The sequence below is a fragment of the Halyomorpha halys genome, unplaced genomic scaffold (assembly GCF_000696795.3).
Source record: "Halyomorpha halys isolate HHAL.00 unplaced genomic scaffold, Hhal_1.1 Scaffold1286.1, whole genome shotgun sequence".
In the NCBI taxonomy this organism is placed as follows: Eukaryota; Metazoa; Arthropoda; class Insecta; order Hemiptera; family Pentatomidae; genus Halyomorpha; species Halyomorpha halys.
In genome coordinates, this window is record NW_027113895.1 from 135312 (window position 1) to 154581 (window position 19270).

The 19270-nt window shown below is 30.6% G+C and overlaps 1 protein-coding gene across 1 annotated transcript in view; it reads right to left on the reverse strand.

The window, feature by feature from the left end:
- Positions 1 to 19270, reverse strand: part of LOC106689148 (dynein axonemal heavy chain 3) — a 144295-nt gene that overhangs the window by 110336 nt on the left and 14689 nt on the right. Inside the window, exons 7-13 of the mRNA XM_067051158.1 lie at positions 15526 to 15729; positions 13011 to 13125; positions 12554 to 12752; positions 5106 to 5274; positions 4791 to 4984; positions 4577 to 4705; positions 2292 to 2493 (exon numbers count right to left, since the gene is read on the reverse strand). Coding sequence (XP_066907259.1) covers positions 2292 to 2493; positions 4577 to 4705; positions 4791 to 4984; positions 5106 to 5274; positions 12554 to 12752; positions 13011 to 13125; positions 15526 to 15729 — 1212 coding nt within the window. The remainder of the gene's footprint in view (positions 1 to 2291; positions 2494 to 4576; positions 4706 to 4790; positions 4985 to 5105; positions 5275 to 12553; positions 12753 to 13010; positions 13126 to 15525; positions 15730 to 19270) is intronic.

Below are 19270 nucleotides of genomic sequence, written 5' to 3' on the forward strand. Positions count from 1 at the left end.
AAAAAAAAAAAAAAAAAAAAAAAAAAAAAAAAGAGAGAGAGAGAGAGACATATGTTATCTATTATATGAGTCATATATTCATGTGTTATCTTCATAGTATAAAGCCTGGAGGATAAAAAGCAGTACTTAATATTATTAATTAACTATATATAGTTACTAGTCAAAATTGATGACAGTACAAACCATAGTTAAGAGAATAAAAAATGGCTGTTTCAAAATGTTGAAAAAAATTAATTTTTTAGTTGGACCTATAAAACTACCAACACTTAAAAAACCTGATGTTAATAATATTAAATATGATAGAAAGTAGAGTAAATTTGCTAAAATAAGAGCATTTTGATGAACTCTTTATTCAATAGTTCTCGAGATTTTTTGTAACGTTTTGTAAAAAGCAACATTTAACAATGAAATAATAAAAAATCTATTGTCATCCCATTTATATTTAGTTGAAACTAATATTTCGCCCTTATAAGGGCAGTAAATCAAAATTTTGCTAATGTAGGTTAAAAGATCAGACATTCAGCTTTCCAATAGTTCTATTAACGTTGGAATTGGATAACATGTAGAGGAGTTATGAAGAATGGTCACCAGATGAAAAGATAATCCTCTAAATAAATGAAGGGGAAAATTTTGTAATCATTAATTTATTTGAAAAATGGTATTTTAAGGTTTCTGATGACACTATAAATGAATATAATTTGTTTTTTCATAAAAATATTTTTATTTACTTACTTTACTAAAATCTTCATTGTTTTGTTTTATTCTCAAGTATTTTTTAAAAATTTTTAGTGAATAAAAAATCATTTAATAGAATCAGTAATATTTTTTTATTTATTCTTCAGAAAGAGACAAAATGATTGGCATATAATAACCATGAAAAAATGTTTACTTTCTCAGCTATGTGTCGAAAATGCTTAATCCTATTAATAATCTTTCTTTTTACCAAAAAAATCAGAATAGCCTAGAACCATTATCATTTTCAATTGGTGCGATAACCCATTACTGGGTCCTGGCCTCCTCAAGCAGCTTCCACCAGTTTAATCTGTTAAGTGCAGCTGCTTTCCAATTCCTCACTCTGAGCAAGGTCCTTGAATCCTCTTAAACACCATCTAACCACCAAAGCTTTGGGCGGGCCCTCGGCCGTGTTCCATATAGGCGCTCATTGAGAAGTTTATTTGGGATCACATCAGTTCCCATCCTTGCAACATGGCCTGCCCAGCACAGCCTACCAATTCTCACTATTTTTCCATCAGGGTCACCAATTAACAAGTAGACTTCCTTATTCGTGCGTCTTCTCCAAGCTGAACCATCCTTCACTGGGCCGTATCTTTCTCTAAAACATTTGTAGATACCTTTCAAGGGCCTTCGAAAAGCCTATAACCTTCCTGGGAAAATCCTGAACATTTAGCAAAAACCCCCATCACAATCAGATGAACAGTATGGCATTGAATAAAGTACAAACAAATAAGTTACATTAGTTAAATTAGATTAATCCAGAAATAGAAGAAAAAGCAAAGAAATATGTTTATAAAACAAATAAATGATATATTTATTTAGTATAAATTTAATTAGCACTATGATTAGAAAAGTTTTATATAATCGAATTGATTGTTATGTTATTTTTCACAACCAAAAGCTATAGTTGTAACTTTTATTTAATTTAAAATTTTATTAGTAGTCCCAATACTTAAGAAAAGTTTAGTATAATCGATCAATTAAATCAATTCATTTTGGCTCGATTCATATCAATTCAACATTGATTTAATTCAATCGATAATGACTATCGATCAGGATAATAAAATAAGTTAGTAAAATAGTGATCCTTTATAGAGTATATTTGAAAAACAAATATCTATTAAATATTTATAAAAATGGACCAAAATCCAAAATGGCAAGTCTTATTATTTAATAGCATCAAAATTAAAAGCACATTAAACACAAAGATGTTGCTAGGTCAAAGGCCTACTCAACACTGACTCTTTCTTTTCCAGATCGAAAGGCCGTGTCTTCTGTAGTCACTTAATATGTTAACAAGTGAATGTTATATGAGTATGTGGATATAAAGAATATTATTGTGTTTTGTCAGGAATCAAACCCAATAACATTGTGGAGGAAGCATTGGTCTTCTTATAACTATGACCTTAAATAATTTTTATTCTATGGCAAACAATTTTTTCTTTCTATTGTCCAATACCTGACTGATATTCAATAAAAATACAATCATGGTCTAGAACTATAAATAAATCTACATCCATCACTTCTAAAATTCAAATAAATTTCAACAATTGTACCTGGGCTAAAAACTTTGGAAGATTAACATCAATGATAGCTCTCAAAACAATTATAGCTTCATCTTGGTCAGGGTATTTACGTTTCAGATTTCCAGCAGCAGTAAGAACTGTTTTCACAGCTCGCATTCCGTAATCATAATGGGGTTGTGAGGAAAGTTGTTCAGAACACAATTTATAAGTATCAACAATCTTCTCAGCTAAACTGTAATATATAATTGGGATTTAAATAAAGTTTGTGGTTATTCAGTCTGAAATCTAACTGAGGTTAAAATATTTTAATTGATATGTACAGGTTTCATCTTATTATTTTTCTATAAAAGAATTATGAACAAATTTTTCTTTGTACGGAGGAGTGATAAAGACAACATACTATTGAACTTGAGTAATTGAATCCGTTTCATTTCCACTTTAGTAAAAGCCAAACACTGCAAACAATATGACATAATGGAGTGTATTGTATTAGACCAATGTTTTTGAAATGAAATAAAATATATTTGATAATGAAAAATTTTAAAGATCCATTCCAATGTAGACATCATCATATAACCAGAACTATTAGTTTTTGTGGGTAACTCTAGAAAAACGGAAAATTTGCAAGTCACAATTGAATAGAATGGTTAGTAAAATTAATCAATATTTAAAAAGAAGAACAAAACAATAAATAATAAAATAAAACATGAAAATTGAAATAGTTACCAGTAAAATCGAACCAGAAAATAACAGAATACTTTAAACAAAAAATCTTATTGAGAAAACAAAAAATCTGAAAATAAAGTGACTGAACAAAATCTAGTGTGGTGCACACATCACAAAACTTTCACTTACTATAAAAATTTATTTATTATTGTTGAGGTGGGAATGATTAATATCAACTTTTTTCCTGCCAAGAACAGTTTAACAAATGGTAATGATGTTGTATGCGTATACGATTTCAATACCAAATACCAAGACCGCCTGTCTCTGTTTTTCTCCGATTGGAAACCTGTCTTTATTTTTTCGCTAGTTATTCAACAAATTCTTTAATATTTTATATGTATCCTTTATTTCTTACTGCTAACAATGAGAACTGGTTATTTATTTCAAATAAACAAAATTAAAGGTAGGCTAAGTGCACCAGTTTTGACATGTACCAGTTATTGACAGGCCTACTTCTGTTTTTAAATATTAAGAGTTTGGCGCCAACAACTGTTTCAAAAGTGTTGTCAAACTCTTAATATTTAAAAACAAAGGTTGTCCTTTCAATAACTAGTGCACTTACCCTACCCTATTTTAAACGAAGATTTTTTTAACATTCATCATTTAAGCCCTGGCAAACTATTTCAATGATAACAAGACATATCTGATTCAAATAACATTTATTGTGTATAGATATACTGACTTTAATCAAAATTGTTAAAATCCTTTTTGAGAAAATGAAAAATGTATAAAACTGATTCTCACATTTCCGTCAGTCGATTTTGTTGAAAAAGTCGCTGATCCATGCCAGGCTTATAACTACCTTAAATATGTGATTTCAGTTTTTAAAACTTCTGCTAGCTGATCATGCACGCACATAATACACATGATTAGGACCTCAAAACATATATTTACATGGAAAACTCAAATTCGAAATTTAACATGATCACAATACTTCCCTCTAACAAATATTCGACATATAGGTAAGGGAAAGTAAAAATAAAGGGCAATATTACTGTTCATTGACCGCAGTCTGGGGTAAAGTCAGAGTATGCAGTTATTGATTAAAACTGTTAAGCTATTACGTACGATGATTACATTTCTTCTTGCTGTTGTTGTGTGTGCTTTGAGATGATTGTTGGGTGATGTTGCGGTTACTAATTTTGTTATACCATTCATCTCTCTGCCTCCAAGAGGGCCAGCAGATCCTTGGTCTCTTCTACTCCATTTGACAAATGAAGCATTCAAGAGTAGAAAAATTCTTTAACCTTTGAGAGTGAAGATGGCGGATCATCTCTTCGCTTCGCTAGTTCTCAAGGTAATGGCAGTTGGAAAACTCGGCCAACAGAGAGCAGCACATGAGGTTGCAGAGCCATATTTTATTGAATTGAATTTGTTCGGGGGGGGGGGTTCCCTGAACAATTACAAAATGCCGAAAAAATTAAAAACTGGAACAGCCCAAACATAAGTAATTGTAAAAACATCAACAATAAAAATACAACTGCACCAGCCTATTGCATACCCAATAACACTGCATATATTTAACTATTAATATATTATAACTATAGAAGACCTCTAAGAAACTGAAGAAAGTAAATAAAATAACAAACCTCCGTGCTCTGTCAAAACCATTGGAATAGAGAGTAATTTCACCAATCATTGCATAATCTGGTACCATCATAGCAACAGTTCGAAAAAGAACTTTCAGATTATCAGGTAACTCTTGTCTACCAGCATAACTGAAAATTTAAAATTATAATTCAATGTAAATATTTAATTGAGTTATTGTTTAGTTTAAAGTAAAACATAAGTAAATAAAAATACCCTGGATTCATGGTAATAAAGACAGTGCAAGTAGGATTCAGAGATAATTCAGTTCCTTCAAACATAAATTTTTTCTTTTTTTGAATGATAGCCATTTGAATACTTAATATTTGTTGTGCAATTACTGACAACACTTCTAGTTCAATTCTGTTAAATTCATCAAAGCAAGCCCAAGCACCAGCCTGAGCAAGACCCTAATTTAAAAACCAAAACAAAATTAATAGTCAACTTTCCTCGAATAATATGATAATAAGTCATTGTTAGGACATAATAATACTAAAATTTAAATTTTATGAATTATGTTTCAGTATGTACCTTAAAAAATTTGCCCATTGCTTTGTAATCAAGGCTGTCAGAACAATTGAAAACAACACACTGCTTAGCTACAGCTTTGGCTAAGTCCTTACTAGTTTCTGTTTTTCCTGTGCCCGCTGGGCCTTCTGGTGCACCCCCTAGATTCAGTTTTAATGCGCCCATTAGAGTCCTAATGGATTAAATTAAATTCACTAATAGTCAACAAATCAGTAACAAAATAAGATCCAAGAAATGATTAATTTCATTGCTTAGCAATAATTAATTGATTTGATACTTTCAATATTTAATATACTACAGAGGTTAACAACTTATTTAGACCAGAGGTCATAGGATAAAACAATTTTTGCCATACCATAGATTATGTAATAAGCGCTGTATAAGTCCAGCAGGATGACAATCTTTTTGTGCATACTCAGACTGAACAGGTACCATGAATACAATTCAAACAACTGATGTAGAAATAACACATAATATAATATTACAAATGGAGATTGATGCACAAGTATTGAATAATATTTACAGGTTTGTAAAATAATACAAAGTCTTAAGTCCTGACTTAGTTAGAACACTGGAAATTACATCAGCAGATTGTGGGAGACAGGGTACTCCTAATGTACTCTTGACATTGAAATTTGAAAGCTTATAGACACAAAGTATAGAGTCAATGAAAATAAAATAAGACAGAATAGACCAAACCAAATAATAGTTTTACTGCAAGTAAACAAGTTGTTTTTGTTTTTTTTTATCAAAAACAATGTAAAGAGAAAAAAATTTTGGTCCTGCGAACCGTGTTAAAAAAAAAAAATCACTGCCTCGAATGGGTTAAACACATTAGTGGCTCATTACTGATGTTGTCTATAATTAATGTAACTTGATATAGATGATGATGATATGATAATAGTCCGGGTGCCTTTCACTATGTGCTATGGATGATAATTCTGTCTCATGCATCTGTGAATGCAACCTTATAAAAAGCTCTTCGCATCTCTATGTGTGAACATAAAGAAAGTATATTAACTTTTTTTTCGGAAAGTCTTGAATTTCTTTCCAATGTGGAAGACACTCAACTACTATACCAAAGTTTCATTATTTTTAGATGAAAACTTCAGTAACGACCCACTAATATGTTTAAGCAGATATGCAATAATACCCCGCTCTCTTAGAATGAATAAGTGTGCATGGCAGGGTTATTAACATAGTCTCTTATACTTAAGTTAAAATATCATATCGAAAGGAGTATCAATATTTTGGAGGTATTACAACTTTGAATCTAGAAGGTAGCTGAGTATCTCCGACAACACTTATAATATATGTTTATAATTGTATATCTGAAACCTCCTTAATCATGTTCATGTTGATATCAAAGAATAAAGTTATTTTTCTTTTCACTTAATTTGTTCATGTTTTATCTGAATGATGTTCTGCTCTAATAAGGTTTAATCTCCTATAACAAAGACAGAGCAAGACCTCTTTAGTTTACTCTATTTTAGAGCAAGAATAACTTGATGATAGTGATCTACTAGAAGCTATAAAAAAAAATAAATAAATATATTAATGCCAAAAACATTATTACAACTTCCCGATGGCTTTAATTTGTGATGGATTTAAAAAAAAAACTTTCAATCATGGTGTAAAAGAGAAAGTGTCAATTGTAAGTTAAACACATAATGCTTAACATTTAATTTTTAATGCAAGATATTTTTTCATCCTTACCATCAACACCAATATTACTAGGGAATTAAATAACTGTTTATTGCTGATATGTGATGTTTATTTTTATTGTAATAATAAAACAAATTTAATTTAACATTAAAATGTTAGTTATCTACAAATATATACAATATCATAACCTTAGCAATGTACATTGTAATGGATAATACATTCCTTAAATATTTAATATTCAATTAACATCAAAGCCTTGTATAAGATTGACAATAAAACCTTAGGATAGTTAGGAAACATCATAAGGTTAAGAAACCAACTGTAGACTACAGTTATAACAACAGCCGACCTTAAATGACCAATAGTATTGAATATAGCAGATACAGGTATAGCATATATGTCAGTAATATTGCTGCAATATGTCAATATTAAAATTAAAAATCAGTTATACGATGGCTTTGTCGTAGTGAGGAAATAAAGATATTTTAAAAAAATATATCAACTAGTATTCCCTAAACAAGAGAAAGAAACATTTCAAACACTTTCTAGAAGGACTCTGTGAAAACAGAAGCTAAATTCCTTGTCAAAGCATATGGTCAGGCTTAGTGAAGTTCTACATCTATTTACAGGTTAATATAAACAAAACAGAAGTGTAATTTCAACTGTTCAAATTTTACAGCAATTTTAACTAAATTTTAAGTGAAATTCTGAGATTTTTTTTGTAAAAAATTGACTATCACATTTTTTGTTTTTCCACTACTCCAACTCTAGATAAAAATTTAAGGGTATTAGGAATGGGAGATTAGGTGGTGAAGCTGATAAGTGGAGACTAGATAGATGAATTTCTCCTTCTTATCTCAATTCACTCTTGAGATATGATTTTTTTAAACTTTATTATATTTATTTTCAGGAAATTAATACGCACCCTTTTTTCACTTCTTTATTCCTTTATTATACATGAAAAATGTTTCGGGCTCTTTTACCCATTATCCAGTTCTACAAATAGAAATATTTCCAATCAACAATTAACAAATTGTTATAATCAATAAATTTGCTATTGCACTTTAGTAACTATCTTTTTATACAACATTTATTGTATTGAAATGTGTAAAAACAGATATTAAGGTGCAATAGCAACATTATTGATTATAACATTTTTCAGGTAATAAAGGAATAGAGAAGTGAAAAAAAGGATGAAAATTAATTTCCTGAAAATAAATATAATAAAGTTTAACAAATAAACACTTTGGAATTTTAGTTGTAACAGTACAACAAATTATTTTATATTTAAAGATTTTTCCAAGAAAACCATATCCCCTCCCCATAAAAACCCAAAGTTCTTTACTGTAATTGAAGGTTTATCAACTTTTGTCACCAATTTCAGTATTCATGACGAAATTTCTATAAACTCTGTAGAAAAATATTCCTTTGTTAAGTTATTGTTGTATCCAAAGTAAACAAGCAAAAATTAATAATTTCCAGAAATACTCAGTAGAACCTTGAGAGAATTTTAGTAAGAAAATAAAGTGTAATCAAATATTAAAACCTCTCCCCATTTAGTACTTTGAATCGGTTTTAAGTTAAACTTACAGTAGTTAGTATTTAAGTTATTACATCTGGCTGAAAAGGCAGTGAATTTACAAACACTTAGAGGTAGGGGATAGTAAAAGCTATCTCAAAACTATTCAGTATAATATGCCAATAATACTAATACTAATAAAGTATGCCAAATTATACCAGAACACTAGAGATAACTGAATGGGCAATTGTTTTAGTATTTGACACCACTTTACTTTCTAATTATCGCATTTTTATAATAATTTTCAATTAAAAATATAATTAAAACATCTGGTTAAAGACTAAAATTTCAAAAAAACAATTTTTTTTATATAAATATAAGAAGATGGTCAGGGTTGCAGTCGAAAATGGAACAAATAGTTTATAACTATTTTAGTGTCCGACGTTTCGCCCCACTTTGCAAGGCTTCATCAAGGCTAAAAAGATATTTAAAAAAACCTCAGAAAATTACAACAAAAGGTAATTTAAGTTAGGATAAATATTATGTAAAAATAAAGTGATAAGAAATTACATATAAATAAAAGGAAGGAAGACATAAAATAGTATCAATATAAAATAAACTTGAATAAACAATGATAAGAATAAAAAATAAGTAACAATGGTAAGAGTAAAAATGTTTAAAAAATACGTAAAATAAACAGTTAAAAAGTACAGGAGACGTACATAAACCAAAAAACAATACAGAAAAAAAAAAGTAGAGATTAAATAAACCTCTTGAAAGAATAAATAAAAATAAAAAATAATAATAATAATGATATTAAATGATAATAAACGATCTCAAACTTTTTTTACTTTTATTGTAACCCCTCAACCTCCTGATGATATTCCCCCTGATAATTCACTTCATCTTTCTTCTTCTATTTCCTTTGATAACAAACCCTACCATATTTTCTCTCTTCTTAAATTACAATTTCCTTCCCATAAATATCACATTAATAACTTTTGTAACCTTAATAAGCGCCTAGCAGATAAAACAGAACAGATAATTTTACTCCTTAAATGTAGATCCAACTCTGTTTTTCCCAAATCTATTGACAATAGCGTTTACCATTTTCATACATCAAATTCTCTTAAATACCAACTTTCCCATTCCTTATTTAAATTCAAAAAATCATTATTAAATTAAGGAAACTCTTCAGCAAATCAATTTCATTAATATCAAAATTAATTCTCTCTCATCATTGTTAGTTTCTGTTCCGTTTCTGCCGATCCCCAATACCACAACACAAACATTCATCGTATTAAGACTATCTTGCTTTCAAATGATTTTCCACTTCACATCATAAACAAACTTTTAAACTCTTACATCAACCGTTCTACGCCTACTTCTCCTTCTCCAAACTCTCTACATCCACCATCCACTCTCTCAATTTATAGATCCTTTCCATATGTCCCCTCTCTCACTGACAACATACAATAATTTTTAAAATCAACCATTCCTTCACTACATCTTGGACTCAAGTCTCAAAATAAACTATCTTACTTTTTTACTAATACTAAGGATTCTATTCCTCTTCAATACCGCTCTAACGTTTACCGGATGCCTTGTTCCTCCCCCAACTGTAATTCTTCATAAATAGGCAAAACTAAGAACCACCTCAGATCACGTATCTCTCAACATAAATTGACCATACCACTATTTCAAATTACCAAAAGAGACTCATCTTAGAATCCATTTATATACATCTTGAACCCTTTTCAGATAACCGATAAAAACTGTATCTCACAAACCTACAACCATATATTAAACTTAATTAAGACTAAATAATTTTACACTCATTTTATTATCATCACCAAATTTTTCTATTATACTTTTGTTTTTCACCTGTTTGTTATCTCTCTATCACTTATACTATCTATTGCTGCATTCACTTATATTTATTCATCTATGTTTTATTAACTTTCACATTTACTTTGTGTTTGTTTTTTTTGTAAACTTTTACTTCACATGTTTCTATTAACTTATTTCACTTATTATAATTTTTTTTTTTTTTTGGAGTCTTATACTGTCTACCCATGGTTGGGGGGTCAAAGTCTTTCATTTTGTGGGACCACCACTCAATGAAAAAAGTCGACGCTCCAGGCCGGATTCGAACCAGCACCGCCAATAGACACCAAATTGGTAAGATTGTGTCTTAACCACTGATCTATGGGCGGCCCCTATCATTATCATCACCTATATTGTTAACATTCTATCACAATTTTTCATTTATTTCTATACTTTATTACTTATTTTTATTCTTTTTATGTACTTCTTTTTACATCTCACCTTGTACTTTTATATATATTTTTATTTTATTTTGTAAACTTTCACTTCCGATTTTTAAATTACCTTATTTCACTTTATATTGTTCATGTTACTACTGTTATCTTTACTATTACTATTATCAGTGTAGATAAATGATTATTTTCACGATATATAAAAACTACAGTTGTTATCATTGTCTAATTATTTTTCTTATTTATTTCTTTGTATTTTTTGTTTATACTCTTTATTTACTTTTACTTATTATTAGTTACTTCTTTTACAATCATTGTTATTATATCCTATATTGTATTAACTACTCTAACTATATTTTCTTCAGTATATACTCGTATTATTAGTAACGATATGTATCATTCTAATTTTACTTAGTTATTTCTAAATTAGAAAATTATTATAGTTATTATTATTATCATATTTCTGTATCTTTCTCTTATTTTTTCATTTTTCGTCATATTTTTAATACTACTTCCTGTATATGTGACGTATTTGAAATAGAAATATAGCCGTTAAACGGCTGGCCACCTTCCCTCCACTCCTCCACGCTTCCGCTTTATTGCCACCTTCTGTTCAACCTTTCGCTTTGAACAGGTAGGTGATCCTGATTTGTTCTTTGATCATTTATTATCATTTAATATCATTAGTATTATTATTATTTTTATTTATACTTATTCTTTCAAGACGTTGTTTATTTAATCTCTACTTTTTTTTCCTGTATTGTTTTTTGGTTTATGTACGTCTCCTGTACTTTTTTTAACTGTATATTTTATGTATTTTTAAAACATTTTTACTCTTACCATTGTTACTTATTTTTTATTCTTATCATTGTTTATTCAAGTTTATTTTATATTGATACTATTTTATGTCTTCCTTCCTTTTATTTATATGTAATTTCTCATAACATTATTTTTACATAATATTTATCCTAGCTTAAATTACCTTATTGTTGTAATATTCTCAGTTTTTTTTGGAATCTTTTTAGCCCTGATGAAGCCCTGCAAATTGGGGCGAAACGTCGGAAATTAAAATAGTTATAAGCTATTTGTTCGATTTTTGACCGCAACCCTGACCATCTTCTTATATTTAAATTTTTACGGTCAACTATACATACATATATACAATTTTTTTTGATAATATTAACTTTATTCTTGCTAAGATAAAAAAGTTTAACAAAATTGTGAACATATGACTGCAATTGGGAGAGGTCGGACACTCAGCAGTCTTTAATTTTCCAGTCTCTATTTCTCAATTTTGCTCCTTTTGTTTATAATCAAATTCTTACATGGTTCATGTTTTTATTTATTTTTTTTATATTTCTGTTAATATGGTTAATATACGCACTATGGTTAATGGCCTCGACTAAACAAAATTTAAAAGGTACTTTAGAAAAAGATTTTATGTAAATTCAGAAGTTAAGTCCTGATAAACTAGTTCAATGAGGATAAGACCTAGCTGATACAAAAGATCATTCAACATTGATATATCAAATTTAATTTAAATCTTTGGAGCTGTTTATGAGAAAACAAAAAAAGGCATTGAAATTGATCGTAAAGTACAGTGGCACTTGTATAAAGTACTTTCAGCCACTAAAAGTTTGTTGTTTCCAGGGATGTTACAGCCTCAAATATGTAATTTCAGTTCTGTATAACTCTTCGTTTTTGAACTAGGCTGTCCTCACACGCATGTTTGTGCATACAAACACTATTTTGAAAGACTTGTTTATTTGGAAATAAGGGACCTCAAGGGAGCAAAGGTGAATTTCAGGTAGGCAGGATAGATAATGAATCCAGGATAAGAAACTGGATGATGTGAAAAGACCTGAACATGTGAAGATAGTTGCTGGTGAAAGTCAGTTATACCACTAAGTTTTAAGATAAATTATGTATAGCTTACAAGACATAAAGCAACCAAAATTAAATTGCCAATATAATTTATAAAGATTTACCTATAACAACGATCAGTAAGAGGTGTAATAACAAGACGTCCTGAGTTACCAAGATATTCATATCCATAATCAAGATCAGTAGTTATCATACAAACATGAACAAGTGTTTCTTGTACATAATATCTAAGCTGAGAAATCCAACTAAAATCAGCTGCTGTTCTCACATTTAACTCTTTTAAAAGAGCGACAACATCACGAGCTACAAAATAAATATTTAATTGAGTTTAAATTAAATCATTAAATACATTAACACGTTGACTGCCACAGTACGTTTCAAGATTTCAGTCTAGGAAGCCAATGTAAGTTTGGCCAATTAAGCCAAGTAAGCAAACTACGAGTTATCTCGTAGGTTGGCGTCTGAGACAATAACACTAACTACGAGATAATTCGTCAGTGTGGAGTCAGCGTGTTAAAAAAAAAAATGATTTCAAGATAAGAATTAGTTAAATAAAATTACCATGGACATCAATTACAATTAAGGCTTCAACTGTTGTTCTATTCCCAGAAGATAACTTACTTCTTGTCAATTTAACCATTTCATCTATCTGAGAGTTGGATTTTAACAAGTAAGCCTTTAAAAAAATCAATATTCATGCAGGTAGTTAGAGGTGTGTCTTTAGTAAAATCAATATTCATACAGGTATTTAGAGGTATAATTAAGTTTGACATGTAGTTATCAAAAGGTTATATAAAAAAAGGAATTAGAAAGGCATCCAATCTAATGAATGGGGAGCTGATTTACTCCTAAAGAATTGTGAGTGGACCAATAAAAAGAAGAATCTCATCTACAAAATTTAATCATTACATGGAGTCAACTCTTGATCATTTGAACAAGTAGTGAGGGTTGGTCTTTTTCTCTTGAAAAGTAAACAAAAATTGTAACAGATGATATAAGTTTTTCCCAGTCCCTAGAAAACACTAGATAAATAGAAAAAAAATAAATGTGTTTTAATGCCATTGGTAATTTGAAGTTATAGCAACATTTTACATGCCAAGGCCATAATTTGAAATAGGGACTCCTCTTCTACCTATAATTTTAATTCAGCAACCTTTCAATTTCAAGCATGAACCTGTTATATATTTATATACTAAGATGATTGATTTTTGAGTCTGCTTTCATACTCTGTTAAATTCAAACTAGATTTTTTATTATTTATGTTAACTGCCTCAAACAGTCTCATATTATATTTTTTTATCTAGGCGAATCGGGAGAGCTGCTTTTGGTGTCCAGCATTGTATTCATCTCTTAATTAACTTTACTTATCATTTAACTAAATTTATACTTTTATACGACAGGATTTCTTATTGACATATTTTACAGAAACAGATATTATACAACGAAGTTTTGGTACTTATGTGGGTCTCCAGTGCTCGTTATGTTCAGGAGATCCCAACTACTCCTTAGTTTTAGAAACTTTGGAAAAAAAAATTCACATAACATGACAGCCCATATTTCTGGATATGCCTCATAAATTATAATAGTTTATCATAAAATATTTAAATAGGGACAAAAATAATACTGAACACAAAAAGCTGCTCTCCCAATAAGTGTAAACAAAAACATAGAATGAGACTATCTTGAGGTAATTAACATCAGTATAAGGTAAAAATGAAAACAGTTAACTTAAACTAGAAATGAAATCTATAAAGAATAAAAGCTCTCAATCTCCTATTACAACAAAAAATGCAGAACAGACATCAAAGCAGCAAAAATCAATAAATTCTATTCCGCTCGACTCAGAATAGGTATTTCTATGAAACTATTCTGAGTTAAACATTAAAAATTTCTTTATATTGATGAGATAAGTGTCCATGTTACCCTAACTGATGCTGAACAATGGAGCTATCTGGATGGGAACAAGGAAGATAACAAAAAAAGATCACCAACTCTAGTCACATTGAGCAGAGAAAAGTCATATCTCTGAAATCAACCCTCTCAGGATTAAAAATTCACTAGACAATGCTAGGTGGAAGGTCCTATATTTTCCAACAAGAATTCTCCCTCAGTCAAGCTCGGCAAATTCTTAATCCCCTCTTCAAAATTTCTTAGCCACAATAATCCATATGATGTCCACAATTCCTTCCACCTCTGCAATCAATTATTTTCCAATATAATTCCTGACCACTACATCCTTACCTCTTTTGATATAGAAAGCTTGCTCGCCAACTACCTTATAGACAATCCTCCTTACAATAGAAGCCTAGTTATCCATAAAGGCCCATACTCCCTCCTTGACTGTTCCTTGCATCCATAGAACATTGTTATAAATCAAGCTTTACCTTCCATAGACAGTTCGTTCTTCAATCTAATATCAGGGCTGACAATAGGAAACCCTCAAGCTCCCAGACTTTACAACATTGTCCATAATGATGTTCCCAATCCCCATTGCTCTTATGATAAAATCTTTATCAAAATAATTTTCAATGACCTCCTCCTCATTATCAATCCTGATATCCCATCTGCCTTTAACTCCTACAGCCCTTGATTATGGTTTACAGGAGAATGTGAAAAAAAAATCTAGACTTTTAAACCATCACCCTTATCTATCACTGTCTTTTCTTCTCTCATTCCTATCTCCAGGAAACCAACATACTCAATATAAAATAAAGCTTTTTAACCAATAACTTCCCCAACATCAATAAAAAACTTAACAATAATCTTCCTCCTGTTTTGTTTTGCCCCAGTTCTCCACAACCCTTCTCAATCCTCTTATATTGATCACTAACTTATATCCCTCTCCCTTTCCAATAACAATCAAAACCCTTAGATTCCTCCATTCACAACCTTTGTCTTGTCCTCGGATATCACAATAAACTATTCAACATCTACATACATCTTATCTTAAAGATCCTATTCCTCTAAAACACAATTCCAATGTCTTATTAATATCATTATTAAGTAATTATTAAAACATATCCAAATCATAAAATATTATAAAACTGAATTGTCATTAAAAACATGAAAAAATTACCGGTAAGTTATAGGTTTCAATAGCCTTTGTAACTTCAGCAGTCCAATTAACACTACTCCCACAAATCACAATCATTCCAGGCCAAGAAAGTACCCATTTCTCTCTAGGTTCAAATGTATAAGCCTGTATAGCATCTTTACAAATCTCTTTCAAAGATAAAACCATTACATCTTCAACTTTTATCAACCACTTCTCCACTAAACCCTGTAATATAAATTTTTAGAAAACAATGTATTTTCAAATACAAGCAAATAAAATTTATTAATACCGTGGTCTCTTACAAACTCTAACCACTCATAAAAAATAAATACAAGATTTGGGAAGATTCAGGAGTTAAATAGATTCAATAAAATTGTATTTCTTATCAACACCTTCTGGAAGGCTTCAAAAAACCTATATAAAATACTCAGATACAGTCAGAGCCATTGAACAAGATACTTTCAAATTCCATAAGAACAATAATTTCAGGATGTTTCTTAAGAAAATAATTTAAAAAATAATTTCTGAAAAATTAAAAAAATAATTTCTGAAAAATTATGAACTATTGTAAAAATAATTTAATATATAAAGTTTGTTTTTATTTGTTCTTTATTAATGAAATTTCCTGGTTTTCTCATTTATTATTATGAATATTTCACTAATCACACCCACACATATCTAGACACACACATACTAGGGACTAGAAGACGAGAAGACGTAACTAGCATGAAAACGTGAAAACCATGCGAAGAATGCGAGGCGGCACTCAGCCAATTCCCCACAAGAAGTAATGCCTAGCGGCGGTCCCGTGGAGAGGAATGAACAGGTGTAGGGCGGTGGTTTTAGTGGGTAAAAATCCCACACACGGTTAGGTACGAGCCTATCCGTGTCTTTTGAAGATTTCCACCAACCCTCGTAAAAAAAAAAAAAAAAACATACTAGGGACTAATCTTTTAACATACTATAAATTAAAAAAAAAATTATGAACTGTTCTGATATTAAACTTCCAAATTAACTTCAACATCATAAGATTTCATATCTGAATATTGAAAGGTGAACCTGAAAGAAATGGTTGGCAAAGGCAGATTTTCAAACATTAGGAATAAATAGAATTCAATTAACTAAGTAGAACTTAACAAGAAATCAAAGATAAGACGCAGTAGTCCAGAACTCATATCAATATTTTTTGTAGCTCCAAGAATGCAAAAGAGCAATACTTTTACTGTAGTTTTAACCACATATGTTCTTTTTAAAACAAATATCAAAATTTGAGAAACATAAATTCCTCTCTAGCAACAGGACTAATAGAAAATCATAAGTAGAAATAGGATTTTCAAGTTGAACATTTTAATCTGTAGTGTAACATATTTTAAACCAATTATTTATCTGATTCACAATCCATGGAATAATATATTCCACAATTTTAATTTTTATTTCATAAAATTACATTGCATTGCATTCTTTTTTTTTTTTTTTAAATTTATTTATTGTTCTTTACAACTGTATAAAAATATATACAACAAGTAAATTTGCTGTAGTTGACATAGTGACATGAAACAAACATGTGGGGAATCTACCCATTGATAGAACTCCAATAATATTTCTAGAGGAGATCTTGAAGCCATCTTCTTTTCATACGCCTAGAAGGGTTAGTAGGTAATAAAGGAGAAGCCAGGTTAGAAACAAGTGGATTTGGGTGGTTGGGAAGTTTATCATGGAAAACCAGGAATGGTATCTGGTTCTGGCCAAATCAGCAACAAATGGAACATTGAGGTCCTGATGGATGACTTGATTTGTGACAAAGTAAGGAGCATTAAGGATTTTGGACTATAAGAATTGGATTCGGGAGTAATCTGATGGTTTAGTGGAGCCCCAAAGCTTAACTCTCTATGTCCAGATAGGTCTTAAAATAGTCATATACAGTCTTTTGTAATAGATTGGCAATTTAGACCGTTTGTCTAGTAAATGTTGTAATAGTTGGAATCGACGAGCAGTTTTTGTCTTTTTAGTCTTGTATAAGGATTCCATGTCAGTCGTTTGTCCAGACGTAGTCCTAAGTAACGGATCTGTTCGACAGGAATAAGAGGGGTATTGCTAAAGGATACTGTTGAACAAGAAGTCATGGGTTTACAACGAATGGTAAATGTGATTTGGTGGGATTTATTGGAATTAATTTTAATCCTCCAGTTCTGGTACCATTCTTCATTGGTGGTGATGTGGGATTGGAGGGTTTGGGATACAATGTAAGGATCATTGTTCACTGACAATAGACATGTGTCATCGGCATACATAGTGAGGATAGTGTTAGAATGAGTTCGGATGTCAGCTGTGAAAACTGTATAAAGGATAGGACCAAGGATACTACCCTGAGGGTTTCATCCTTTAATCAATGAGGGAGGGCTTTAGAACGAGTATTGCATTTATTCTCCTAAATATTAATAGCATAAATTGAATTTTTGAACCAAAATTACCAGAGTATACACTAATTAGTAGGTATATGCTGATATTTATTTATGTTATATATTTTCGTAATTAAATTTGGAATAGAAATATGTGGCATGACCATTCACCGTTTTTTAACAATTGCTCAACAGCTGTTGTGTCAAATTGGCATACCAATTTAAGATATAATCATGAAAGGATGCCCAATTTGGAGGGTCAAACAGGCATGGGGAGGGACCAAATTCCTACAAAATGAAGCAACGAAATTGGACCACCTATTCAAGAGATAATTGTGACACAGACAAACAGACATGCTTTTTTTTTCTTTTGTTTTTTGAACTCAGGGGCTCTAAAATGTAGAAAACTGTATATCAAAAATTTGACCAAATTAAAATAGTTTCCTTACATATATGATAGGGATAATACACTATCCGCTTTATTGAAAATATCCCAAGACCTCCATCCGTTATAGACAATCATCATGATTTTTTGAAAGCATTTGACTCAGTTAACCATAAGTTAACTTCAAACCTTTTCAGTAAACTTCAAAACCTTTCCATGTCAAATAGTGTCCTGTAGTGGTTTCTCTTCTTCCTGTCTTATCGTTCCCAAACAGTCATCATTCCAAACAAATCTCTTTCTTCTTCCCTTCGTCTGACATGAGATGTTCCTCAAGGGTCCTCACTTTCACCAATCATTTTTTCCATTTACATTAACAATCTTCCTGATTCCATTCACCACACACAGTATCTATATGCAGATGATCTTCAAATTTATCTATCCTTCCAACCCTGCGAGAGGCTTGAGGCCATCCAAAAGATACAAGAAGATATTGATAGTACAATGCATGGGCGTTAAACAATGATTTGAACTCGAATGCTAAAAAAACTAAGGCCTTTCTAATTGGTTCCAAGTGCCTCCTTCATTACCTCCCTTACTATTCCTTGCTCTTCCTTAACAACCGACCGATTCACGTCAATCCTACAATAAAAAATCATGGAGTCACCTTTGACCAACACCTATCCTGGAATAATCATATTTCCCTAATCATACAAAAATCTATAACTGTACTCAAACAATTCCTAAGAATTCGTATTTTCATTCCTCAAAACACCCCTCAGCTCCTAGTATCCTTTCTCTTCTTCCCCCACTTTGACTACGGTTCCTTGGTCTATGGAGGGCTATCTGCAGGTCTATCTGTAGAGTTGGGACTGAAGAGACTTATGAATTGTTTCGTAAGATTTATCTTTTGGTTTCCAAGGCGCTCTCAAATCTCCCGCTAGTATACCAAGTTGAAGTGGCTCTATCCACCCTTCCAAACGCA